The following is a 27,940-nucleotide window of genomic DNA, read 5'->3' on the forward strand; positions in this document are numbered from 1 at the left end:
AAGTTAAGGAAAGGGAGAAAAACAATACTGATACATTTGAGCAAGACTGTGTCCCTGTAGATAACAACCTCCTTGCTTTGGTACATTTTTAGCACATTCTAATCCTTCATAATCTATAAACAGTATATTGCTCTCTTCTAACTTCTAGTGTTAAAGAAAGTTTCTTATTATTCATTGAGTTTTTTTAGTGCTTCTCTTCTCTACGGTTTTAGTGGCCATTGTGTTTTGTGACAGTCTGTTGTAGTAAACTTTAGAGCAGTCAACATTTAATGATTTTTGGATTTAACACGATTGATTTCTTTTTTTTTTTTTAGAAAGACGTGCAAGATCCATAAGAAAATGTGATTTCTTATAAGAAGCTGTTTTGTGATGCCACATCAGAATGTTGTCCTGAAAATGTGATAACATTGCTCCAAGGAAATATTCTTATGGTTTGATCCACTTGTTATTTTACACAGTATTCAATTATTCTCCAGAAGAAATGAATGAACTATAAATACTTTATCAATGTGAGAATTTCTAAATAATACAGAATTTGTTTGTAGCTTTATGGCTCTTAGTTATCAAGAAAAACAACATCTTACTCTCTTTATATTGATTTTGTAAATATAAGAATAAGCAAAAAAAAAACCCAAATCAGCAGCTTTTTAACATAAACTCCCCCTCACTGTTTACCTTTTCGTCACTGACTGGCATTTTATAGTAGATGTGGATGACTGATACAAACATCTTTTATGTCTCTTTGCTGGTTGTCATCCATCCAGCCTTCTTTGTTGTCTGCTGTCTAATGACTGCAAGGATATCTTTGTTGTTCACATCCAGGCTTTTGTTGCCAGTTAGCAGCATGTTTTCGTAATCAAATGATCATATTTAATCCAAAGTGGCGTGAGAGCAACGTTTTAATTTTCTTACAGACGTTGTGTTTTGACAGAAGAATCAATGCATCGTCATAAAAAAATGAAGAAAGTGCTTTTCTGTCATGATATATCTTAATAACACAGTTACAGAAGATGTAATTATTCTTTACAGTAATGTAGAATAGTAATCAAGGACCACAGCAGGGATGAGGAACAACATAGGCAGACTATGCATCATACTTAATGGTGCGAGCGCTATGTGTGCGTTATTCCTGTCCTGAGTGAAACGGCACAGAGATGTCGGTTTAATCCAGGAATGGAGACCCCAGGAGGTGTGTGAGGGATGAGATGATTTTATAGAGGAGAATAGAATGAGAGGAAGCCAGATCGTAGAGAAGTGGGAGGCAGTGTCCTAGATTGAAAATAGCCCAGAAGTATTCAGAGGTCCTTGTTACAGGGCACGTCTGACTGCGTGAAAAGGAAGAAGGGATTTATCAGGGAATTTTATCACACAGGGATGCGATGCAGTGGATTTAGTCTTGGACGTGTTTGTGCATAACCATAATGTAGGCGATCAGTAGCACACAAAGTCTGAGCTGCAAGTCTGTCTTATGGTGTTTGCCAATTCAGCTGATGTTTACCTAAAGGTTTGCAGATGCACAGATCATTTAACCAGAGACTCAATTTTCCCCTTTTCGACTCAGATAGAGGTAAATACAGGTACATTTTGAAAAAATTAACATTTTAATAATTGACGGCTAAAAATAACGACCATTTCCAGTCAATAAATGCATGAATTGATATCAAGTATTTTATCCTTTTGTCTTAATGTTTATCAGATTAAGTCAGATAAAGTTTAGGGAGATATGTTTTGATTCATAAATGGCAGTGATTTAGTAAATTCTTAATTTCTATTTAATTTAAAACTGCAACTTTGTATCAGAGAATGTTTTTTGGTCTGTTCTGTGTTTTTGTCTTTGTAATAAAATTGTTGGTCGGAAATTAGTTTTAGATCAGACCTAAAAAAAAATAAAATAGAAGTTTCTGTCGACTGGGAAAAGCATCAGTACAAAATAAATCTTGTTTTCTCTTAGTTGTTCTAAGTGAACAGGTCTAAAGACAAAAAAAAAAACAAAGCTCCAACTAATTGACCAAAACTTGCATTATTGTTAACCAGAACTGCATTGATGCACTGCTCAGTATCATCACATAGGCTGTAAAAGGTATATTAATAATAAAGAAAAGCAGAACAAAGGATATTTGCTGTTGACACATCGGATTATGCTCTCCAAGCATGTCTTTAGATTATTTTATCTCCCGTTTTCTCCTCATCTAATTCAAGTAAAACTCTTCTTTTTTTTTTCTGGAGGGCTGAAAATATAAAAAAGGCTTTCAATTCTATTCTCTCTCCCCATGTAGGAGTGTGATAACGCCCACCGGTTTTGATTTGTTGCTTAAAGAGTAGATGCCTGGTGAGGTATTATGTGGGTGGATAGAGTCGATGTGGGGGTTGTGTTGAATTGTATGCGTTCTTCAGGACTGGTAGATTTCTTTGTGTGTGTGTGTTTTTTTTTTTTTTTTTTTTGCGATTGTTCCCGCCTCATATTTTTCACCTTCTCGGTTCCCCTTGAGAGGCTCCTTTTTTATGTACTGAAACGGTCATTAATATTTCTGTTGCTGAACTGTGGGTTTATTTGGTTTTATATCCACAGATTATGTTCCGACTCATCAGCTTTACAGATACGCATGGTATTGAGTTACACATACGTTTTAGTTGTGTTGTTCTACTGAGGGCCTTCAGGCTACAAGCCTGTGAGTTGAGCCCAAATGAAGTCCCTCTAATAGAGTTTGAGCTGAACGAAGTCCCGAAGAATAAACCTGGTAAAGTCAGGCAGCAGGAAGGTTTCCTTAATAATGCCAGTTGTCCCCCAGATGAATCTTTGACATGTGAGAGTGTGTTCGTAAGGCGATGCATGTAAAAGCTTTCCTACTCTACCTAAATGTCATTACTATACCAACCTGAGTTAATAACGGCTTCAAAATTAAAACGGCTATTTATTTCTTGAACAATATGAGGTTGTTAGTCATCCTGTTATGAATACCTATTTTTATCCCTGCGATCTCAATGCTGAATAGTTTTCTTTCTTAGCTGTAAACTTTTATTGCCTGTATGCAGAGGAAAAGAAGTGATACCTGAATATAATGCAATCCCAGAATTGCTGATTAAATTACAGCTTGACATTAGAGAGAAGATTTGTCTTGTTGGAAGTACATTTTTGCAACAATTGAACAAAGATTTTTAAGTAAGTTGCCAAGGGGACATTTTCTTCTAACAACTGTAGGATAAGAACAATAGAAAAATGTAAATTTTCAATATACAATTTCACAAATATAGAATAGGTAAGAAATGGCCTTTATTGGAAAAATTCAAGTGAACAGCAGCATCATCTAGGTTCATACAAAAAACTTCCAAAAGTGTTAAAAAAAATATACAGAGAACAATAACAATAATAGTAGTAGTAATATATACTTTACAAGACATAACATAAATATGCAATTTATTTTTTAAAGCATGTCAATAGTGCACTTAAGAACAAGTTATTTCCACATGTTGCACATCTGGCTCACCGATTTCCTAATGAGTGATTCTAGAGGGAAAGGATTGAGACGAAGCTTCAAGTTTCATGGTTTTGGCAAACACCAAAGACGGGGACACACTGTATTATTATTTATTTTATGCCATAACTTACCCCAGTTCTAGTTGTGGTCAATGGAAGAGTGAGTTGGCACTAAACATCTGCTAGTGAGTGGTGGTGAAGACTAAAGTTTGCAAGTGGTCCGCCTTCAGCAGCAGGCAAACAAGTGTTTGATTTGACTTTTCTCAATCTGAAAGCAGTACTTTGAACTGATCACTGACCAAACTGCGTATTCTGATGTTGCAAACAACTTTAAAATGTAGTTTCAAAAGCTGTTTCTTTTCAGTCAAGTAGTTTGTTTAGGAGATGATAATGTTTCTTGGTACCCAATAGCCATGCTTTTTCCCCCAGCATGATGCAAACAGAAAACTTAACCATTTCTCCTTTTTTTTTCTTCCTGTGAGTAATCCACAAGCAACAAAACTCATTGGTTTACTCAGATTTTATAGCTCTTGGGTAGAAAGATTTTTTTTTCTTTTTCTTTTTCTTGCCCTACAAACACCATTGTTGCTTGAGAGAACACTGCAACGTTTGTGTGCGAAGCAAAACAAAGTAGGATCAGAAGAAGATTCTGATTGCAAACTGGAACAACAGATTGTAGAAGAAAATCTGTATTTACACCACAAACCTCTTTCACCCTCAGTAGGGGTGCACTGATTTGTCGCCGCCGATTTCCTTAATTTTGGGAGATGGGCCGATACGTACATGTGGAGCCGATCTTATTTACCTCGGTCTAAAAATCAGCTGTTGTCCTATTTTACTCTCTGGTGAGACGAGAGGTTTGATTGACACCAGGCCCATCAGGTCATGTTTGCAGTTAACAATAGTCGCCTCACTGTTGCCAACTCAGTGACTTTTGATATTTAGTGACATTTCAGACAAACATAAATTGGTACCAGGCAAAATCAGAATCGGTAGGCCAGGCTTTTTAAAAGATTGATAATCTGTGATATGCCTGAAAACTGCAATTTTTGCACCACTAACCTTCAATTTTGTTGGACAGTGATTTCTCGCACTCCGAGACAAACTCTGTTTGTCTGATGGCATTATACAAAGCCTGCCTGCAACTGTACTATGCTAAACCTGTGTAGACATGGGTGATATTAATGTCTACACAGGTAGACAAAAACTGACTCAAAAAAGCCCGTTTTTTGAGTCACATTTCCACAGGAAAAAAAAAAACTAATACTGAACCGCGAATAGGGTAGTCCACTTCATTTAATCAGGAGACAAAATTGTTGCTACTTTTTTCAAGTTATCCTATGAGCCACAAAGTTGTATGTTAAATAGAAAGAAACGCTCTGTTTGCGTTTGTTTCTACAAATACACAATAATCCCTTCTGCCTTTCCGCTGTGAATGATCTGTGTAAAATGGTCTTATCTGGCTGCAGCACAGAAGTTTTACTGGTTTAAAAAAAAAAAAAGAGAGAATTTTTATGAGTAGAGACTGTGACTGTTCGTCACCCTCCCCCCCTCTTAAAAAGGAAAACGCAGTGAGTTACTGTTGGACTCTCCCACTCAACACATGTTTCTGTTGTCCTCCTTTCCGCACATACTCCCTCATTAAAAGCATTGTGGAGCCCCTCTTGTTCTCACCCTTTCTCTTTTTTTCCCTTCACCTTTTTCTGCAGTCCAACTCACTGAATTAGACGAACACACCCGAGTCTCAATGCTCTATTCATGCACAGCTGTAATTGGGTATGTATGTGTTGGGAGGAGAAGACCTCTGGGTCTCTGTAGCCACCTGTCCTTGTGTTAATGGGCTTTGTTGCCTCACTTAGCATTTTTATATTTTTGTCTGAGAAATAACATTATTAATGTGATGATCAGATCAGTTCTCTTACTTGTTATGACATTGACTTTCTATCAGTTTTATTGGAAGCTTTATCATTTACCATTCCAGGAACAAAATAAGGACATCTTAAGCCTTGACTTGTTAGTTGAAGACAATAGAGGAGGACAATTTTATCACTTTGATCATAACTGTGATGACCAGATCTGTAGCTGTTGCTTGGTTATGAGTGCCCCAAGTGAGGTAGAAGTATGGGGTTTTGAAGTTTATGAATTATTGTAATACACTTATTTCTTTACTATTGAATGGAATCAGACAATTTTAATGTATTGTGCCAAAAATATATGTCAATCATGGCGTATGTGGTGTATTTTAAACCTGTTTAAATGAGTTAGAGGTTGTGGTGCTGTGTAGCTCGTCTGCTTGAGGAGAAACTCTAGTTCTTCACGCTGTTGTCTTGGATTCGATTCCTGGTCACATGTCTTTCCCTTTCTCTCTATCCTTTCAGATTACTGATCAGCAAAGGCTACTTGTGTTAAAATAATTGCTTAAAAAATATGCAAGAAGTTGCTGTGTTTTTTTTTTGTTTGCTTTTTTAAATTCAGACAAGTGACTTAGCAAAAATATTACATTGAATTTTTTTCTATAAAGCTACGGTTACGATTTTTCTCACAATTCCATCAGGTGAAAGGTCAAAGAGCATTTCTAAACAGATTTTAATCAGTTTGCACAATGGTGTCAAAACGTTTCAAGCACAGTTGAAATTAAGATGTCAAAACACTAAAGACTTCAAGTGCTGCGTCTCAGACTGTTCTGACTATGAAAACTTTGCATTATGATATTACAAATTCATCCAAGTTATTAGTCTAACTATAATTAAGATGATACTATGAGCTGTTGTAATTAGATTAATAGAGCTCAATTTGAAGTTCTTTATACAATGGTATGTATGTTTTCATACTGATGCTAGAAAACATTGTTTTGACTACCCTGGCAAAAAAAAAAAGCAAAACAAATACAGATAAGTCCTATAGTCTATTTTTAAATCACACAGTCGAAAAGTTAAGCAGACAAGTCAGGCCATCATAAAAAGCCCAAATATCCAACTTGGTCTTAGTAGAAGCATTAGCCCTCAGTCAGCTAGTAGTAGGTAGAACAGAAGTGGTCTGGTGGTTTCCTTCTGGTTGTTTTGTCACGCTGTTGGACCTCAACCTCAAAAAGACTCGTTTGCACATTTATAAAGTCCAAAGCTGCACTAAACACCTGGTTCCCTGTGGTGCCAGAAACATACCTGTTATATGTTTACTGCCGTTTGCTTTAAGCTGGAGCAACACATCTGAAATGATCATAAACAATCCCAAAATGACCAATCTGTAATCCGCAACATTTTAATTTGGTAGGTCAGTACTTAATAATAATAAATTGCAACTGACATTTGCCAAGGACTTGGTGTATTTCTCTTAATCTGTATCATTGGTCAAAAATGTGAAACCATATAAAAGTTAAGTTTATGCATTATACTGCATATTTTGTGCGTTTGTCATGAACATTTTAGTATCCTTAAGTCGAGGCCAAACCAGAGCTGTGTAGAACTACAACTTTTAGTTTGACTTTGGAAGCATTTGCATGTAAAAACGCACATTAATGTAGGCGGGGAAAGTAAACGATAAGTTTAACAAAGAAGAGCCGCTCGGGGGGAGATGAAAGGTGGGAGGCTGAGCAGAGCTAGAGGAAGGAATTAAATCACAAATGATGCAGTAGATTAATGAGGATTGTACTGCGAGATGTGTCGAAGCAGGTTAATCATCTCCCCTGAGACGTAATTTCAGTGTGAGACACCAGTTTAAGAGGCGAAATAGAGCTGGTGTGTTAACGCTCTTGTTTTACAAGAGCACTGGCACGCAAGTTTGGATTTTGGGACTTGTATTCCACCATAAAAACACTTTTTAAAAAAGAGCTCAAGATACATTTTAGTGCTTTTCATGTACTATAGTTTTTTGGATTGATGCTGGTGTTTCAGGACTTCTATAAACCCCATGTGTATGAATTGACACACTAATAGGATTCAATGGATTTGTTCTAATTAATGGACTTTTTTTTGTAATTATTTTTTTATTTAGAAAGACAGATTTCCATCACATTTGTTAATTACAGCTTTACCCATTTAAGATCGTACATGAGTATACAACCAGAGAGTCCAAGTGATTTTTGTCCATACTGCCTTTCTGGTATTTTCTTTTACAGACTATCACTAAATTTTGTTGTAAACGATAACAAAAATGAACAGAATTGAACAATAATGGGGATTGCACCATCTTGAGCAATAAAAACCACAAGAACATACAAGGGCAGGGCACATAATTCACAAGAACAATCAAATGAAGTCAGATCTAATTGGATTTACATACTCAGTCCATTTAATCCAGATCTTATAAAACTTTCCCTTTTCAACTTGGAGGGAAAAACAAATCTTTTCCATAGCATAAATCTGGTAAACAATTTCAATCCATTCATCGATAGTGGGTGGATCTGGTTTAGCCATTTCCTTGTGATGGCTTTCTTACCAGCTGCCAGTAGTATAGCCAGCAGTTTTTTGTCTATATTGGTCCATGTGTCCAGTTGTAAGTTGCCCAAGTACAACGTTTCACATTTGAATGGAATTTTTACATTGAATATATTTTCAATGTGTTTGTGGAACTCTTCCCAATATGGTTTTATTACTTGGCAGTCCCAATAATTAATGGACTTTAAAGCACAAGCTGAGGAAATAGCTCAGAAAAGACTTTAAAATACTTCTATTATTTTACAAATTACTGAACAACTTGGCACCAAAGCACATTGAAGACCTGTTGTTGTCTGAACCTTCCAGACCACTGAAGTCTTCTGGTTCTGGTCTACTCTGCCTTCCCAGAACCAAACATGGAGAAGCAGCATTCAGTTTTTATGCTCCAATAATCTGGAACAAACTTCCAGAAAACTGTAAAGATGCTGAAATGCTGAGTTTATTTAAACCAAAGCTACAAATGCACCTGTTTAGAGTTGCTTTTGATTAGTTATACGTGGACCATTGGTCAACACATTGGATGTGTATTTGCTTGATTTGATAAAATGCAATGTTTATTGCTTGTTTCATAATTAGCAACTGTACCGTGTTTTTATGGTGTAAAGCACTTTGATGTGTCTCGTTGCTGAAATGTCCTTTACGAATAAACTCGACCTGAGGGTGGATCCATTAATTTTCATTTAATTCAGTTTAAAAATGTGGTTTTATAAAGTGAGAAACCATTGACGGAGTACTCCTGCTTCTCATAAGGAACTGCTGAGGTTTGTGGTGTTAGCCACAGGATACTCAGCACCCTCTCATACACAGCAAATAACAGAGCTACTTTTTACAAGCACACTTCAAACGCCACGTCCCGTCTGTCCTGGGAACACATCATCTCGAATAAAACACACATTTCACACACAGACACGCACACACATTCCCCTCCTTTTTTTAATTTAGAACCCTTCAGTCCTCGCTCGGCGTCTTCTTTCAGCCTTGGTGTGCTGTGTTTTGTTTAGTTGTTGTGCTTGCTGTCACCTGCCTGCTCACTGGGTTCGTTGTGCTTTTTCATGGGCTGGTTCCGTGTTTGTATCGCCGCTTGTGTTTCTTGTTAAATACAGCACGTTTCATGTGTGTATACTCATACATAGTCATGGGTTGCTATCACTTTGATACACATTTTATAGGTTTTACAAGTAGCAACTGAGGAGACGGTTTTGGATCAGTTGTTATCAGCCGTTATCTTTAACTCTCACTCAGAAAGGCACTCGGCTCTGCTGCTCTCACTAACCATTTACCGTTGCACTGGTGCTTGCTTTTTTTTTTTACCCCGTTTTTCTTTGCTGTTTTTTTTAATTTTATAATTTCACTATGTTTTCCTGTGTTCATTGTAATCATGACCTCTCGCTGTTTTAATTTCAGATTTGCATATCCACTTCCACTCCTCCCTCATTTGCATACAGCAAGAATGGCGAGCGGGCATCCCACAGACAAATTCAGTTTCATGTATCAACCAGACACGCACAAGAGGTACGGGGCACGCATGAACACACACTCACATTATCACTAAAACACTTTCAGAATGCCCAAATTCATCTTCGGCAGGTAAGTTGGACAGAACTGAGGCGGAGTTCTTTCTTTTCTTTTCTTTTTTTTCTGCAGGGCATGCGGCATTAACAAAACCTTTACCCTGAGCCGGTTCTAGCACCTGAATCCATTAATAGGTTGCTCCATTTTTTTCCCCCTTCCAGTTGTGAAAGTCTGGCTGTGTGGCGCATTCAAGACCGCACAGAAGACGCTAGTTCTCAATGAATCCACACCTCCTTGTGCTTTCCAGCCAGTACTTGTGCTCCGTGTTATTTCAATAGTCTGAGTGTATTCTTACGTTGAGCCTACATAAGGGCGATGAGTCACAGGGCTTGATGACTTTCAGATTTGTTTTTTCCTCTTCATGCCGAATACCTTAGACGAATGTAATGTTAACAGTATGTGTGTCTTTCATCAACTGACATGAATTACATGTGTTGTTTCTGTTTTCCTTTTTCTATTTCAACCCTCTTCCCTCTGTTCCACCCCCCTCCTGTCTTTCTTCTTAGTAAAAGCAGGTTATCTTCAGCCATGAATCCAGTCTACAGTCCTGTTCAGCCTGGCACTCCTTATGGAAACCCCAAGAACATGGCCTTCACAGGTGAGACAGGCATCCACTGATGTGCTGGCTTCTTATGCAGTCTGGAATATAATGGAGACAAGTATAGAATTAGATTAAAGGGGCAGTATTATGTAAAATTCACTTTTTTGGGCTTTACATCGCATCACAAATGAGAGCTGCAGCTTCTGAGCCTCCGCCTCACAGAGCACCTTGCCCCACGGCTCCCACTCCCAGCTCTTTCAAACTAGCCAGCAGGAATTAGCAAACACTGCCCATCTGATGAACTCACTATTTGAGATATATATATATATCTCATATTTGATATATACAGCATTTCTATAACAACTGAATCAACTAACATAATTAGTTGATTGTGCTATAAAATGGCATTGTAGCTGGAAAACACATAATACTGCACCTTTAAACACATTTTATGTTCTGTTTGAAAAGAGGTATCCTATTATCTAAAGATACTACTTTCCACCTGTTTCTGTTTTTTTCCGTTTGGCTGTCCATCAATCTGTCATCTATACATGATTCATTCATCCATTTACTGTACATGGGTCACTTTTAACATTAGGTCTCCAACTGATGTTACTATAGAGTCAGCTAATCTGTTCAAGTTATGCTGATTGAAATTATTTCATTTCCTCCTTTTGTTGTGGGCTCACTTTCTGTTATCAATGCCAGTATGTGATTCACCCTGATAAACCCTCACAGTTAATTAAAATTAGCCCTATATGTAGTTTGTGATTTATAGCCCCTTTTCTCCGTCTGTAAAATGATATGAATTAAGGTTTTTGTTTTGCCATGTGAGATCAAGTCAGACAGGGAAGCTGCAAAAACGACTAGTTAAAGCCAGACTGGTCATTCTACTAATAATTTATGTTTTCAAAAGCAGAATAAAATGTTTAGAAAGAATCACAAACTGTTTACAAGACTGTCAAATAAGTAATCAGTTTAGGTATTTTAACTGTACCTATACTGGTACTGGTAACTGTATTTCATATTTTGTTTCCACCCAAAATATGAGATACTTTAGGTAGGATAACCTTGACTAATAGTGAACCATTTTGGTCATTTTGATGTTGATTGTGATATGTGGACACACATGTAGAGCTTAAGCAGCACAAGTACTGTCAGGAGGAGAACATAAAATGGCTGACAGTGAATAAAAACTTTCATGAGTACATAAGCGGGTGTGGTTTTTTTTACAATTTCCTCCAGCTTAAGACAAACGGTGAAAACTTCAATACTATTTACTGAATTTTGAAACCGTTTCAAATTAAATGTTTATTGCAACAAGCTGTAACAAGCCATTAGCTGGTTAATTAGGCTAGCTATTTGCAATATTGTACTGTTCTTTCTTGATTCTTTCCTTCTTGGTGTTTTTACTTCTTTCCTTTAACCCTTCCATTCTTCATTTCCTTTCTTGTGCTGCATTTTCTTACTTTTTCTGTTTTCTTCCTGTGTTCTCCCTATCATTCTTTCCTTCCTTTATTGTTTTTTTTTTTATTTTGTCCTCTTTTCATTCATTCTTCCTTGCTTTGTTTCAGCCCCCCCCCCCCCCCCCCCCCCAGCTTCCATATTTAAAGCATGTCCACTGTTCATTGCAATCCTTGTACTGTAAAATATTGCTGGTGTTTTAGAATTTAAAACGAAGACAATGAACAGAGAAGTCTGAAAAGTTGAGTATCAAGTCTATATCTTTACATAAAAGGAACTCTGTTTCTCTGTGCTTAGCAGTCTGATCACAGAGCTAGTGCGTTACTTAGAGTTGATGAGCTGGATGATGGACAAACTGTCCATAAGTATATGTTGGCTGGTCAGATTCCCCCAGCAGCCCATCCTTGATTAAATAAATATTACGAAGTTGTCGTTTGACCACTACTTCAAGTATTTTTCCATTAATAATTAATGAAATCAAACGGCATGTTAAGCAGTACTTTTAGAAAGACTTTTATGTCCCTCTATTACCTGTTTAAAAGGGAAATTGCCAAAATATAAAGGACAAATAATTCACATTATTTTTTACATTGGTCTTCTAGCAGAATTACATTTTCACATTCCAAGGTTTCTCTAAACCCGTAATCTTGGTGTTATTGACTCAAATATTCATTCCCTTTGTACACATAGGCCTTCACTCAGACCATTCAGGCAGAAAATTGAATACAATAGAACAAGATACAAAAGCAGACTGTTTTCCATTTCCTAAGCCTTGGTAGGCATCGCTGCACATATTAAACCATCCCTCTGAACTATTTACTTAGGTCTTCACCAAACCTCTAAAGACGCCACGAGTTAAATTCTGTGAGATTGAGGAGTTCTGGCTTTTAACTAGGTCATCAAAACCGCCTGGTGTTTCATTGAGTTTTCCTCTACGATCCCAAGGATCTGGTTTTAATTATTGTGAAAAGAATAAAAGTTGATTGAAGTGGGTTGCAATGCAAAGCTTTTTTCCCTTCTTTTTGGCAAACTTTATTTTAATGTAATGAAGTTTTTCCACTATTTATTTAACAGTTCACGCACAATTAAGGTGTTGCCTTTGCTTTATGATTTCAATCTGTGATCAGTCATGTTACAGGGTTTCCTTTAAGCTTTTTCCAGTTTGAGTGGGAGCCTCTTCAGATATTTTTATCTATGTTTCTTAACCTCTTTATAAAATTAGTTAAGGGGATATCGGTTGCCTCTCCTCTTCGCTCCTTCAGGGTTTTTTCACCAAAGTTGCTTCACTGATTGCTAGTTTGTTCTTCACTGGCTCTGTAAAACAAAACTGGACATTACAGAAAAAGGCTCTACAATGAGCATATGTTAAGTTTCTGTAGAGAACCACAGGCACACTGTGACTACACAAATCACAAGACTTGTTTCAGTTTCCCTACAAGAACCTTAATATCTCCACCTTAGCTTACTAATGTTGTATTAAACGATCTGATTGAAAGCTGAAGCTCTTACCTGTAATGTCCAGCCATACTGGAATTATTTAAAGCACCTGGTGATGATAAAATATAGAATGTTTTACTAAATGGATTTGGAAACGGCACTTGTCAGTACAGCTTTTTGCTGTAGAGAAATTTACCTATGTAGTAGTATGTGGCGAATAATATCCAAATTGAGCTCATGTTATTCTGCTGCATTTTGTTAATGTCATAGTCTAGTAGTTTTGTCTTTTTAATTGGACAGATTTGAACTGATAGAAACCCTGTGAGTTTTAAACATGGCACTCAACATTTTGATTGGTTGTTGATCCTCATGAGCTCAACTTTAGTTCTTTACTAAACTGATTCTCTTCTCCCACCCAGCTAAAAGTCACAACCGAGTTGGAATCAACAAAGTGTCACAACTCCCAAGGAATATATTTGGCATCAACTGTGGTGATTCCTCAAAATATAGAACATTTCTGAGATTGGGCCAAAAACTAGCAAATGGTTTTCCAGTTCAATCCTCTAAGGCTGTAGATGAGAATTAATTTGCCAGTAATTATACTAATTACAAAACATTTCAACATACACAACAAATTTTGTTAGATTCTTTGTTGCATGACTTTGTGTTTTTATGATGTAAGGCACTTTGAAATGCCTTGTTGCTGAAATGTGCTATACAAATAAAGTTCGATTGATTGATAGAATTAATGCTTCCTTCAATGGATTAACCAACCAAACAACCAGTTAACGAATGCTAAATATTAGTATCAATGGTTGTTCATGATCATATCTATCAAAACCGGATACATTTTAAAATGTTAAAACACATTTATTACACCTTTTTCAATTTAAGTTTAAATCATAAAGTAAAAATACAGTAAAAATTTAGTTAAGACATTTTTCGAGTTTTTGCACCTGGTGGGTTTGTACAAATTTCTAGGAAACCTGTTTAAAAGACATCCCAATGCATTGTGTACAAGACAAATTGATCCACTAGATATGTGAGACCCATAGAGTCAAATTTTACATAAATGAGCTCCTATAAGACCCCAGACCAGTCCAGTTCATTCCAACACAATCCAGTCAAGTTACATGCAGTCCAGGTCAGTTTTAGTTCTAATAAAATAGTCTGATTTAGTTAACTATTTAATGCCCTTTAATCAGAGAAATGTTTTAAAAACTATCTTAGATTCTATTGATTCTAAAGCAACACAAATAATCTGCATAATATAATTAGAATTCTACTGTATTTTGAAGCTTGCTTGTTTTGCTTCCTGTCGTTGCTTCTTGGTATCTTTCCGTAGCTTCACGTTACATCCCAGAAAACTCTTCATCATGTCGGATCTTTGTTGCTTTGCCCGACATGTGATTTATGACGCACAGCAGTGTGTGTCTACCCCCCTCACGTGCATCCTTATGCACGGCTAATGCTTCTGAATTTATCTCCTCCCACAGCATATTGGCAGGTGTGCCTTGTCTGCCTAATCGGTGAATGTTAGACACATTCAGCCGACTGTGTTATTGTTGCAGACGTTTTAGATTTTTTTTTTTTTTAATGACTGCCATCTGTGCACATCCTGCTTCAAGCTAAATACTTTGTTGTACACTCGTTCGTATGTGTGTTGTGTGTTCCCTGTGCTTATTTAGAGGGATTTTTGTAACATTTTCTTTTCCACCTGTGTTCTTCCTCTCTCAGCCTATCCAGGAGGGTATCCAGCCACAGCTCCCACCTACACTCCGAACCTCTATCAAACAGGCAGTCCTGGGTATCCACCAGGTGAGCTTGAACTCTCACTGTTCTACAAAGAGATAATAAAGCTGTCAGCTTTTATTGCTTTTGTTAAAGACATGTTAAAGGAGTTTTCTGCAGAGAAAAAAATCCAATAAACGGGTTTTGATGAGGTGGGGTTAGAGGGAAAATTTATTTTTCTCTGGTTTAAAAAGAAATAAAACTAGAACAGGCTGTTTGGAAAGCTTGTTACATTCTAATGTTTTTTTTGTCAATTTGTTGCCTCTTTTGTTAACATTTGTTTTATTATAATAATCCCTAGTTCAGCTGGAACAGATTCATTACATGTTTAGAGAAATTAAGAATAACATACTTGTTCATTATCTACTAGTTTCTAACTAGTTGAAAGTAGAGAAAAATGGGAAAGTTTGTAACACAGATTCTAACATTTTGTCCAAATGTCATAAGTAATTATTACGAAACTTAATTAATACTGCAAGAAGGCTTGCATGCCAGTGTCAAAACGTCCACTTAAGCTGACTGTTGTATTTGCTTTAAGGAAAATGTAATTTGACAATAACTGTATCACTCAAAGTATTTTTTGTAAACTTCATTCAAGTTTTAAATTTAAATCACAAGGATCGTAAAAAGGATACTTTCACTTACTGGAATAAAACATTATGTAGTTATTCTCATAAGCATTTAGAAGATTTTGATGGCTCTATTTAAAGCTAGAGCTGCACAATATATCTGATTACATTTGTCATGGCAATATTTAACAATAGTATTGCAACTGCACATTTTCCTGACAGCTTTTCTTCAAACTGAGAAATCATCAGTCGTATTCAACAAATTACTTTAGTTAATAAAGTAAATTTAGACTTGTTTGCCGTTTGCACCTGTTGATGCTAGACTGAAATAACAAGCAAACCTGCAGGTTTCCTTCAGTGCCTTTAATCAGTCTTTACACAGCATCTTACTGTGCTTCTGTTTTATTCAAAATGTTTCCGAGAACAACTTACCACCCAATGGGCAAACATGGTGGGCGTTGTGCAACAATGGGTCTGACTTGGCTGTGAATCACTAAACAATAGTTGAGGGTAATTATTAACAAAACCAGTAATTTAGATCAAAATTGCCAAGTTGAGGCACCACCTGAGCATCAGAAAAAAAATAACAGCCAAATAGTTTAGACTGTTATTGTTTTAAACAGCCAATCTCTATGTTCCTTAGGAAAAAAAGTTTAATTGAAACCTTTGTATTTTTTTTAGATGTCACAATTTATGTTTTACAGTCACTACACTAGTCTGAGCAATCTCTATTGTCAGATCACAAAACAAATCTTTAACCCACCATAAAAACCTTCCTTCACCTCTTGGAGGGACTGATTTTATGGAAGGAAATAGAATTAATAAGGATTTTAGGAGGAACTCTTAATTCTTCTACTGCTTTATTAGGCTTTGGCACTCGAATCATCAGATATGTTTTAGTTTCTTCAAATTCTTTGTGTGACTATGTGAGAAGGCCCAACCTCCTTCCTTGTATTTTCTAATAAAGCCAAATGCAGAGAAAGATCTGGCAGAGTTGATCCCAGACAGTGTTTTACAGCGATTTGTCGCGTCTCGGATCTTCCCTCCTATTCTGCAGAAAAGACAATCACGACTGGTCTGAATCCTTGCTAGATAGGAATTAAATAAACCTATCAGTTATTGTCTATGCAGTCCTGCTTGATGAGGTTTAGGTATTGAAATAATAGATGGAGAGATAAGCACAGTACTGACAATTTATTTGAGTTATTTTGAACAGGAGTACACCATAAATTCATGAGGGAACAAAACAAATAACTTATCTCTAATATACAAGATTACCAGCAAAAATAACTTAACATTAGAATTAAAGGGTTGTTATTATTGTGCTGTAAAATCACGCTGTCAACTGTTACCTTCAGTTGTGATGAAAATGCTGTATATCTTAAAATAATTTAGAAGTTTCACTTTGCATCATAGCCATATCTGACGCCTCTTCTCTTTAAGAACCTCGAATTTGGAAATGAGAACAAAATAATTCTCAACAAATTCAGATTAGTTTGCGCAATAATATACTGTGGGTTCTTCATACAGCATCACCAAAAGCATGTAAGAATGAAACATGAAGTGACTCAGAATTATATAGAAATACCACAGTTCAATATGAATATCCATGCTTGAAGACCAAGGTTTGTATTGGAGATTTTTTGAAAATGAGGCCAAATTAACACTAAACTAATTAAAATTAGTTTAAGACTAAGTTGATAACATCATTTGGACATGTGTTCAACCAACCATGTTACAATGCACAACTATAGTGAAGAGAAAACATTATTTTGAGAAATTAATGTGTAATAATTACCTGAATTATTAAACTTTTGAACTATTGATTCTTAGTTTACTGATCGTCACCACAGTGACTGATTGCAATGGATCTAATTTGGTATTTTGGGATACCAAGATGGCAACATAAACTGACATAAAGAAGTTATTTTAAACTCTCTCTCTTAAGTCCATTTATAACAATATTAACTGTTGTTAGACAGGGCAGCTATTATAGGAATGCGGCCGCTCTGAAGTTGCCTTAAGCCTCAGTAATTACCTTGGGTTAGCATTTACCTTTTGAGAAAACTGACATTTAACATTCTTAGCTGTATTTTACATTGACTAGTGGAAAGAGAAAAAGTAAAACGCAGGTAAAACAGAATAAACTTGCACGTCACGATTAAGACGATACTTAATCAGTCAGTTACCTTATCAAACACTGTTTATATCATAGACTCCATGGCCTGCTTCTCCACTGCTCAGCTCCTCCAGAGTAGCCAGCAGCAATTGGAAAACACCTGGCAGAACTGTGCATCATTATAGGAGCTACTTCTCAGTGCAATGCTGGTAAAAAAAAAAAAAGGAGTTATTAAAGGGTTAATAGATGAGCACTATTATGATGACTTCCTGAAGGCGGAGTTTCAGAAAGAACAGAAGTTTTTAAAGAGGCACGAGGCCCAATTTCAAGGCGTTAAATCAGGAAGTAAAATTTCTTTTAAGTCATATTTGATATACATAAGATTTTTATTACAAATGATTATGCTTTAAAATGACATGTGCCTGGAAAACACATTTCGTTGCCCCTTTAAGAACAGGGAACCTCCTAACTCAGAGGTTCGGAATAATCTACAGATCTTTAATTATTAAAAGAGATGAGTAACGTTGGAAGAATAAGCACACCCTCACATTAAGCAGCTGCAGGCCTGCTCCATTAAACCTTCAGGTGGATAAATGATCAACAACTCTGGGCAGTTGTAATTGTTTCAATCTGAGTCTCAGATCATAAACACCGAAATATTTTAACTTTACCGTTTAAAATCTCTCCAAGCATTACTCTTTCAATCCCCATATCCAGTTAGACCCTGAAGCAGATGTCCGACCTTTCTTTTAATTTCACCTTTCAAGTAAGGTTGGCTCATTACATCAATGTATTTAAATGCGAACGATGGAAAAAAATTTAATGTTGGTGTAATTGCAACGTAACAGAAAATATAAACTTCAGAGGAAATGAAGCTGGGAGGTGACTGAAATGCCAGCGATATAAGCCATGGTATAGCATTTCTTTGTTAAAAAAATTTTGTCTCATTGCAATATTCATATATTTTAAGAAACTGATATGTGGGTTATTTACTGTAAGTCTTAATAACCAAAATTAACATAAATAAGAGCTTTAAATAAATCCCTCTGTGTGTGAAATGAATAATGTTCCTGAAATCAATTAACTTTTTTTGACATTACCCTGTTGAAATGGTATTTATATACAATGCGATTTGACTCTTGGGTTTCTAAAAACAAAAAACCCAAATGGCTTCATTGTTCAAACATAGATGTTAGAAAATAATCATTTAAATACAATATGCTGTTCATTTCCAGACTCTATTAGTAATCATAAAAAGTAAGGATTTTAATGACAAGAAGTCTGGTTGTTATTATTTTTTTCCATTACTGAGCAGACCCAATTATGTGAGCATTAGGGGGTGACGGAGAGAGAGAGAGAGAGAGAGAACAGAGCAAAGGGTCAGTGATTTATATTCATATCTTATAAGTAATGAATGTCCCTCAATGACTTGATAAATTTGCCAAAACTGAATTCTATTAGCAAGACGAAATCAGTGTTTTCCCTTCAGTGTTTCGGTGTTTTCCTGTCCTCTTGGATTTGGTTTGTAACAAAGGAAGGAGCAGGTTTTATAGACTCCTCCTTTGCTCCTTCTGAAGCTGCCTCCTCTCTTCCTCTGCCTGAGCTTAGGCTCATCTTTTGGAAGTCGAGCAAAACATCAGATCTGCTTTTGTTCTCACAGAAACCTGAGCCTTTCTGTTGTGGCTGTGTTGTCTGATTGCCGACTCCTTTCTGCTGGGCTTGATTCATGAGGGGATTAAAATAGTTCATTTTCTTTTCCCCTCAACATGAATGAATCGCTAGATAAAACCAGTTGTGGTCTGATTAAAAACGCGTCTCGGTCGTTATTCATCGAGACCATTGACGGACAGTTTTTTTTTCTGTCTGCGCTTCTTTTGTGCGTCTGTCTCATACCATGGTCTCTTAATGCCCTGCGTGGACATCAGATCAGAGATTGACCGTGAAAGCATGCACACACACCCCCAGACACACACACACACGCTCCAGCATACAATCACAGGTAGCGAGAACAGCTCCAGCATCTCTTTGTTCCCTTGTCCTTGTGTAAGAGAAGGGCTTCTCAAAAGCTATGCAGCAGCTAGCTAGTAGCATGTTTGACCTTCAGGCTCCATCCTGTGGCTGCTCAGAGGTACTGCACCCCCTCAGAGCAGTCTACATAAGAACACAGCCCAATGAGACTAATACCATCTTTCAAAGAGTGATGTAATCTTTGTGAAGTGAGGATTCTCTGTTAAATTATTTAATGCCTACCATGTTTCCCTACAATCAAAGTGATGTCTTAAATTTAGCCCATAGTCACTGCTTACACAGCTTCTTTCTTCTTTTCTCTGCATACTAAAAGAAGGCTTTGATTCAAAGCTCCAGTTTAAGCCTGCTAAATCTGATTTATTTTTTTCAGGATAGATGGGTTTTTCTCTGCTGATTGTGAGGCTGTACTCTTCTTTAAATACAAACAGTCCCCATCTGGTGGTCTTTACAGGAAATGCAAATATTAATGTGGCAAAATTGATATCATTCATGGTCTTGAGACGCATCTCTTTCAAAGTTTCTTGGGGAAAATCTGTTTAATATTTGACTTTTTTTTTTTTTTTACTTTTGACAATTCTTTTTCTTAAGTTATTTTGACGTAATGGATTTATAGCAGCGTCTGAGCGGCAACAATGGCTCATTTCAGGAGCTATTTTTTATTCACGCTCAGCTCATAGTGAAAAGCCTGGTATAATTATCTGACTCTGCACTTCCATTTTTAGCTCCCTCTGAGGGTTTCAGCATCTTATCAGCAGTTACTGCTTTAGGTTTTATTGCTCTTATCAGCTTAGATTGAAGAAGCAGTTGGCTGCTGTTTTTATCTGGAAAAATGCTTCCGACTCCACTGAGAAGGAAAAAATAGAAGCAGAAATATTCAGCTCAAAACTCGAAATAACTTTTAGGCGCCACACGTGTTAACTTTGTTTACAAGATCCTCTCAAAGATCTCACGATGTTTCACATTTCCAGGTTTTCCCCTAGAAAAGATGGAAATGAAAACAGAATTTGATACACTTGTATAAATTGCTTTTAGTTGCTTGAGTTTTGTATTTTCATTTTAGTTTTTGTAGAATTCTCCTAACTTATTTTAATAATCAAAAGTCTATTTATACATAAAATTTTGAACTACTTAGCATTTGTTTGATTAATTTAAGCTGTTTTCTGGATATTTGCAGGATACACCCCAGCGGGAACCCCATACAAAGTGCCCCCCACTCAGTCAAATGGAGCACCGCCTCCCTACACCCCCACTCCCACCCCATACCCCACAGCTATGTACCCCATCCGCAGTGCCTACCCTCAGCAGAACATTTACGCACAGGTAAGGACATCACGGATGACATTGCATTGGAAATGTCTCTGTGTTTGCTGGCCCACCTGTTTGGCTGTCTCCACCATTTAACGTTTGTTTTTCCTTGCTGGCAACATCGTTTCTCTGGCTATTAAAAAACTATTTGTTGAAGCATTTTTGGCAAACTTGCGACCAAATGGCGTGCAATCTGTGCAATAGCTTGGAAATGAGACTTTTTGCAAATCTTGATGTTAAAACAAATTGTTAGAGGAGATTTAAAGCCTCTCCTGATTCGTTTTTCTTGTTTTAGGGATTTGCAGAATGTGTTCTTTAAATGCGATTGGATTTATTCAGCCGTTTATCTCTGTTCATATCACTTTCGTCATGCTCTAGCCTTCACATGAATATTTATTTAACGTTTAGTTTCAAACGTTGCCTTCAGAACTGTGATGAAGCACTTTAATACTGTTATAATTCTTCCACGCTGTACATGTGGCATGCCCCCATCGCTAGCATCACTAAGAGCTCTTTTTACTTGTTTTCTTTGACAGGGAGCATACTACACCCAACCAGTGTACGCTGCCCAGCCACATGTGATCCATCACACCACTGTGGTGCAGCCCAACAGCATCCCCTCCACAGCCCTCTACCCTGCCCCAGTCCCTGTTCCTGCCCCTCGTAACAACGGCATGCCTACCATGGGGATGGTAGCCGGGACAACCATGGCCATGAGCGCAGGTAGAACCAATACTCTCTCCGGAATGTGTACAAAGTGAGACCCTGCAACTGTCAACTACTATTCCTTGTAAAACCATTAATCTCCCTTATGCTTCTTCCACATTTTGGTCACTTTGCAACTACAAACTTTAAAGTTTTCTATTGAGTTTTTATGTGATGAAACAACTCAAGGTAGTGCATGTTTCTAATTGTATTCCAATAATTCTAAAGATTAAAGATTTAGTTTTCTATTAGAAAAAATATAATTGGGAGTATGATGTGGGCTGCTGAAAAGTATTTAAAAGTTTCCATTTCAGAAATGCATTCCGTTTTTTATCTGGACCTGGTCAGAGTGGTCATTTATTACAAAACATTTGAATTCAGGAAAATACTGCCAAGTAAAACAGAAATTATTCACCAGAAAGCGAGCATATGCTTATGGTTGTATTCAGACTTCACATTGTGAGCTGTCGTGGCTGCAGGTTAGAATGTGTGTTTCAGTGTGTGCGAACTTTAACAAGACATGCTATGGCTTTTTTTTTTTCCAACGACGGTTCTCGTACATTAATACCAAATTTGCGGAAGGCACAACCAGTAGTTGTTGTTAACGGATTCTCCCAGCTGAGCTGTGTCTCTCTGCAGCTCCTCCAGAGTGAGCGTGGGCGTATTGGCTGCTTCTCTGAGTTGTGCTCTCCATACCTGGCCTGTCGCCTTAGATGCAGGCTTTTTTGTGCTTTTTATAGTTTCTAACCTAGCCCTGCTTTCGAGAGCATTTGTGGTTTTCAATAAAGTATACTGAAGTTGTGGTTGTAACGTGACATAAAGGTTAGCAGGGTTTCAGTACTTTTCTAAAGCCGTGTATGAGAGAGGAGCTTCTTTCACATTAATGCTGGTGTTAAATGTGTGCAGGGACTCTGCTGACAACACCCCAGCACCCACCAATCGGAGCACACCCAGTTACTGTGCCAACCTACAGGCCCCAAGGGACCCCCGGTTACAGCTACGTACCGCCTCACTGGTAGAACCCACCCATCATGTGAGTATCCACAGAGGAAATCCCTCCGCCTCCTCTTCTCCTGCCATTTAGTCCTGTCCTCCTCCCCCACCAACAAACAAACTCTGCAGCCTCACGTCAACCCATGCTCTTCTTCTCTGCTCACCCCACCAGATCTGGAGTCCACCATCGTATGCAACTGCTCAAATGTTACACGAGCTCCCAGCGGTAACCACGAGAACTCGGCACCTGTCTGCAAGAACAAAACTAAAGTGCAACAGCCACTTTACTATTATTATTATTATTATGCGACATTCTCTAATGTTTATACAAAGGCTGCTTTTGTTTTTATTATTCTCTCTTCTGTTTATTTGCCAACCAGTCATTACGGTCTTATTTTATTTCCTCTCGATTGTTTAGTTTGAATTCCTCTATTTTTTTTTTTTTTTTTTGCCGCGTCTCTCCTTTGAACTCCAGAAAGGACTCTCGACCAATCGCAGGTGTCGGTCGGTCGCTCCTGTTTTTGTGTTGTGCTGGTGTGTGTGCTCCCCGCCTGCTGCTGCCGCTGCTGCTCAGTTTGCTGGAAAATATTGGACATCATCATCATCATCAAAGACTATTGACTAATGCTGCCAAATTTTCTAATAACTAGATATCAGCACAGGGTTTTAACATCATCTGATCATTTTTTTCCTGCTTTTAAGGGGGGTAATAATATTTCTAAATGTCCTTTATACTACCAACCTCGATTGCTTCACCTTTTATTTTTTCCTGCCTTCCTCTTCATCCCTATTTTTTGCCTGATTATGTTTGATTCTCAATCCGATCTCACTTGTCTTCCAACGCGTAGTAGCTGTGTGTCCGTCATCCCTTTTGCCACATTAGTTGGTGCTGTGAGCACTTTCAGATCACGACCCGTCGTGTTTTCACATTAACGCTGTACCTAGTACACACTAACGAAAAGATTCTCCGACTTCATGCTACTCTCTATGCAGGCTGGCATGTTGGGACACTATTGGAATCTTAACCTAGCTAGTTTGGGTCATAACAGTGACTCTTTTGTCTGTGGGTTTTTGCATTTAAACAAATTTAGGGGTTTTGGGGATTACACTTAAACACGCTCATACTTAGTGGCACTTACTGGACAGTACCTCCAGTTGTAAAACACACAAAAAGAAACATAGCTATCTGGCAGAAACTGCCAGCACAAAATGAGTTTAAAGAGATTGTGGAGGCGGGGGGGGGGATGTAACACATTGAAAGGCAGGCGAACAATTTCAAAGTACAAGACATTTAAGTGTGTGACGTTTCTCCTTTAAAGGCGGACGACACATTGTGGCTATTTTTGTACTCTACATCGATTTTCTGTCTTCTCTTCTGGCTGTGATCGTGCTATCTCCTTCCACTTCCCAGGCGAGGACTAATGAACAAACACACAACAGCTGAGACAAATTTAATGAAGGCCCAATAAAGTGAACGCACTTCAGCGTCATCCACTGCTGCTGAATGATGGGGAAACTTTTGTAGGTCTAACGGGAAACGTGACACACTGACTGTTGTGATTGTTTCTTCCTTGTTTGTCCTCGTCTGGGGAAAATTTGTGTAGAAGGTTAAAGACTGATTGTGGGGTTTTAATACTTGGATAAGGCCAGTGGCATTTTTTAGGATTTACTCTGAGGAAAATAAATCCCACTAGCATCTAGGCATAGGCCGGTTCCTTGCATCCAGGTGTAACCGGTGTTTGAAACCGCCAAAGTTTCCTGTCGTACTGTTCGTAAGGTGTAAAGTTTTTTACTGAGATGCAAGAGAAAGTGGCAGAGTCCCCAGGGTTTTTCTCTGATTGCATGGAGCCCCATGGAGCTGTGGATGTGCACTGCTGGCCAGCTGGCTGAAAGGAACCTGCTAAATCGCATAGGCTGTCTTGATTACAAAATGACAAAGTTGGCCAGTTGGCCAGGGATATTTGTAGAACAGGGCTGTACAATTTAGTGAAAAGATTAAATTGCAACATTAATGTTAAGCATTAGGATGATAATGACTAAATCACATTTTTGTTTCTCTTTGTCATTACAACTTTGTTTTTTTTATATATCTTTATGAGATTTGTATCAGGTGTGGGCATAAAAGGCGGCAACAATTTATCCAGCTGCTCACATAGCATTGGCAACAGTTTTGAAACATCGCCGCATACCAAATATTGCAATTCACTATTTTGTGTAGCCCTATTTTGAATATTTCCTGTTGCTAGCACTTGAAAGCATTTCCTCAAATATTGCTGTTCTCAACTTAGTTTGTGAGCGTTAAAGTTTATAAATCTAGTAATCAATATGTAATTAATAGCAGAAGGAATAACTTGCGACATATTTTAAATGAAAGCAATGACGCCATGTTTTCATTTCAAGTTTTTGTTAAAATTCAGAAGCTTTTTTTTCTTTTTCCTTTTAACTCGAGGTTATCATACAATCAGGATCTTGTGCCGGCCCATGCCTACTCGCATCCTAACTCTTGAGATCTGTACAGTGCAGGTCGGTATTACAAGAAGCATTTACTGCTGGTGTGTGGATGTAGTGGTTTGATTATTGCAATAAATGAAGGGCGTGCGCACTCCATCTGTTGACAAAGTAATTATTTTGACAGCCTTTTTGAGTTTGTTTAAAAAGAAATCGTGATATCCAAATAGGGAGTTGAGGCTGCCCGCGCTGCCAACGTTCAATAAGTAATACTGCAAAGAAGTCAAGAACATATCAGAACTTTGGGGTATTGAATAACCATGCAAGGAATTATTGCACAACATAAGATAAAAGGAAAAAAAACTTGACTATACTATAATTTAATGCTAAGTAACAGGTACTTAGGCTTTGTAGTGCAAAAAGGAGGAAAAAGCAATTTATATCATAATTAAAACAATAAGGTGGAGTGTTTGAATTATTATTAGTCAAGATGTTTGTACACTAGTAGGTTAATTCTTAAGACGATATTGCATAATGCCGCTGTTGGAGGAAAATAAAAATTTCACTGAATATGTGGTGGATAATATTGGAGTTTCGACCATGACCAGATCCTGTATATTTAAAATTGATTGTGAGACTGGATAATATAAAAAAAGCAGGATTTTCTTGCGACAGCAGCAATGTTACTCTACATTAGGATTATTTAACCAACCACTACTTTTGTCAGTATTTCTGAATTAAAATCCTCTTGTTTGCTTTGTTTCTTTTCCTTCTCTCCCTTAGGTCAGTTGAACGTAATGGGTTTGCATAATATTCAGGTGTCTTTCACTATAGCATTGGTTTTCTAGGTTTAAAAAAAACAACATGCAGTATATTTAAAGAGCGAGTGGTACAGTAATGTATTTCTAGCTAAGCATGGTTGCATTAATGTGGCAGCTACTGTTTGTGCTTTTTATTTAAGGGGTTTTTTTGTTGTTGGTTTTTTTACTGCATCCCTGTCCTCTACATATCTTTCACTTTGAGGGGAGAAGTTACCACGGTGTCTGTAGATTATTGGAAGTTGTGGAGTCTGGCACCAGATTCCCACAGGCTTTTTTATTTTATTTTTTTTAATACCTGCTGCCTGAATTCCCAGACACGCTGAGGGAAGTAGAGGATGAGTGACAGAGCTGAAGTGGAGGATAAATGTGTCCAATTGTCTGTCTGTTTTAGCTCCATAGCTGCAAGGATGTATTGAATGATTTCTGAAAAAACCCTCAGTCTCCATTCTTTTTTTTTTTTTTTTGTTTAAATTTAATTTTCCTGTGCCATATTTCACCAATTGTTATTCAGTAACTAAGTTTCTTCTCCCTAATAACTGGTGAGCTCTGAGTCCTTGTTACGTCTTGCTTCCCGTGGAATCTGTGTTTTCCTATTGCTGTCCTTTTTTTCTGTCGCGTTGTTGACTCTTATTACTTGTCTGACTTTTTAGGCTTACTGTACCCTACGTGTCTAACTTGTTTTTACTCCATGCCATTTTGCATCTCCCTTCGGACTCTTCATTTCTCCAACCTCGGGGATGCAAAATGATGTCTGTCCCCAGTCTTTTTCCACTCTTACCTCGATTGAACTTTTTTCTCTTGTTTTGTTTTTCCTCAGTTTGACCTTTGCTACACTCAACACCCTCACCTAAACTGCAGTCTTATTGAATTACATCATGATTGCTGCCATTTTTGTGTCAGCTGACCCTGTTTAACACTAGATGTCACTAGTGACAAAGTCATAAAGTGGCTTCGTAGTGGTTGAAGGCTTTGAGCCAACATGCATAGAAGAATTGGGTATCGTACCTTGAGCACTGGCACATTATGATCCAAATAGTCTTTTAAAGTAACAAAACAGGACTCAAGGTGATGCCTCTTATTTGCTGCACTTATAAGAGTTTTCTGAGCTGTGGACCAACCTGGTCTGTGCATGTTGTGGTAATTTCATTTTTCTCTTCAGAAACTAGAAAGTGTTTTTCTCTTTTCTTTTAATATGAATTTGCAGTCTATTTTTAATTTTGTCTTGTGGTCAAACAGATGAGCAGAAATTATTTTGTTTTCATATTTAAGTTTATATTAAGACATTGTAACATCAGTAGCAAAGAAAAACTACAATTTGGGCAACCTCAGAGGGGCCAACCTTTTTTTTCTGATCTACCATCCCATTTAAAATTCTGACTTGATTTTTTTTTTTTATCAGTTTAACTTTCCTCACTCAAACTCATCAAAATTGTATGCATTTGTTGTTTAGTCTGAGAATATAGTTTCTGTCTAGGAGTATTCAGAAATATTTTCATTTCCTTTTTGCCAGTACAGCAATTTTATCCTAAATATTAATAATAAAAAAATTATTTCTACTCATTTTTTTTAACCACAAAAAGAAAACCTATTTTTCTATCTAATACTTAAGGAAAATCTAATGACTGTGCTTTTAGTTTTTATCTTTATTGGTTTTTGATGAGAACATCCAATTACCAGGAGATGCACGGTGCCAACGTTACAGAGGCAGATCTACAGAGCTAAGAAACAGGACAACTTTTCTCCCAAGTATTCCTGTTTTACAGGGAAAGCAAGCGTGTGCCTGCCTATTTAGTTCGCTCCATTCCTCGTCTCGTTATTTTTCAATTTGCACTGAAGTGAAAAGTCGGAGGTTGGGCATTTTTGGTGTGTTCTGTGAGGAGGAACGTGTGCAAAGTTGTCTTAAACGCGAGTCTTTGATCATCTCTTCCTCTTTCCGTAAATCATCCTGTCCGCTGTAACATTTCCAGACCTTTAAAAGGTGAAAAAAAACAACCTGTCTAACCTTTTTCCACTTTGACAGTGAAAACACGACCAGAACCATATATTGCCTCCTGCATCCATTTCCCTTCACCTCTTCTCTCCCTTTTTTTTTCTGCCTTGCAGTTTGAGTCTTAGTTTTTCATGGGTATAAATTACAACACTACTATCAAAACGAATAGTAGGCTTTTAATTGTCCTTGATGTTCTTGCTGCAGCTTTTTATTTCTTAGTTTGTCAGAGGTCTCTCTTGGTTTTGATTT

At 37.4% G+C, this 27,940-nt stretch overlaps 1 protein-coding gene across 3 annotated transcripts in view; it reads left to right on the top strand.

Annotated features, from left to right (window-relative positions):
- Positions 1 to 27,721, top strand: part of fam168a (family with sequence similarity 168 member A) — a 34,849-nt gene extending 7,128 nt beyond the window's left edge. The window contains exons 2-8 of one of the 3 annotated variants that reach the window (XM_028045378.1): positions 9,313 to 9,420; positions 9,996 to 10,078; positions 14,660 to 14,740; positions 20,604 to 20,749; positions 21,271 to 21,457; positions 22,346 to 22,472; positions 22,605 to 27,721. In XM_028045378.1, coding sequence (XP_027901179.1) covers positions 9,359 to 9,420; positions 9,996 to 10,078; positions 14,660 to 14,740; positions 20,604 to 20,749; positions 21,271 to 21,457; positions 22,346 to 22,458 — 672 coding nt within the window. In that variant the 5' untranslated portion in view covers positions 9,313 to 9,358 and the 3' untranslated portion in view covers positions 22,459 to 22,472; positions 22,605 to 27,721. Of the gene's footprint in view, positions 1 to 9,312; positions 9,421 to 9,986; positions 10,079 to 14,659; positions 14,741 to 20,603; positions 20,750 to 21,270; positions 21,458 to 22,345; positions 22,473 to 22,604 lie in introns of all 3 variants that reach the window. The other 2 variants (XM_028045377.1, XM_028045380.1) reach the window with 2 other exon arrangements.
- The last annotated feature ends 219 nt before the right edge of the window (positions 27,722 to 27,940 follow it).

The sequence above is a fragment of the Xiphophorus couchianus genome, chromosome 18 (genome assembly GCF_001444195.1).
Source record: "Xiphophorus couchianus chromosome 18, X_couchianus-1.0, whole genome shotgun sequence".
NCBI lineage: Eukaryota > Metazoa > Chordata > Actinopteri > Cyprinodontiformes > Poeciliidae > Xiphophorus > Xiphophorus couchianus.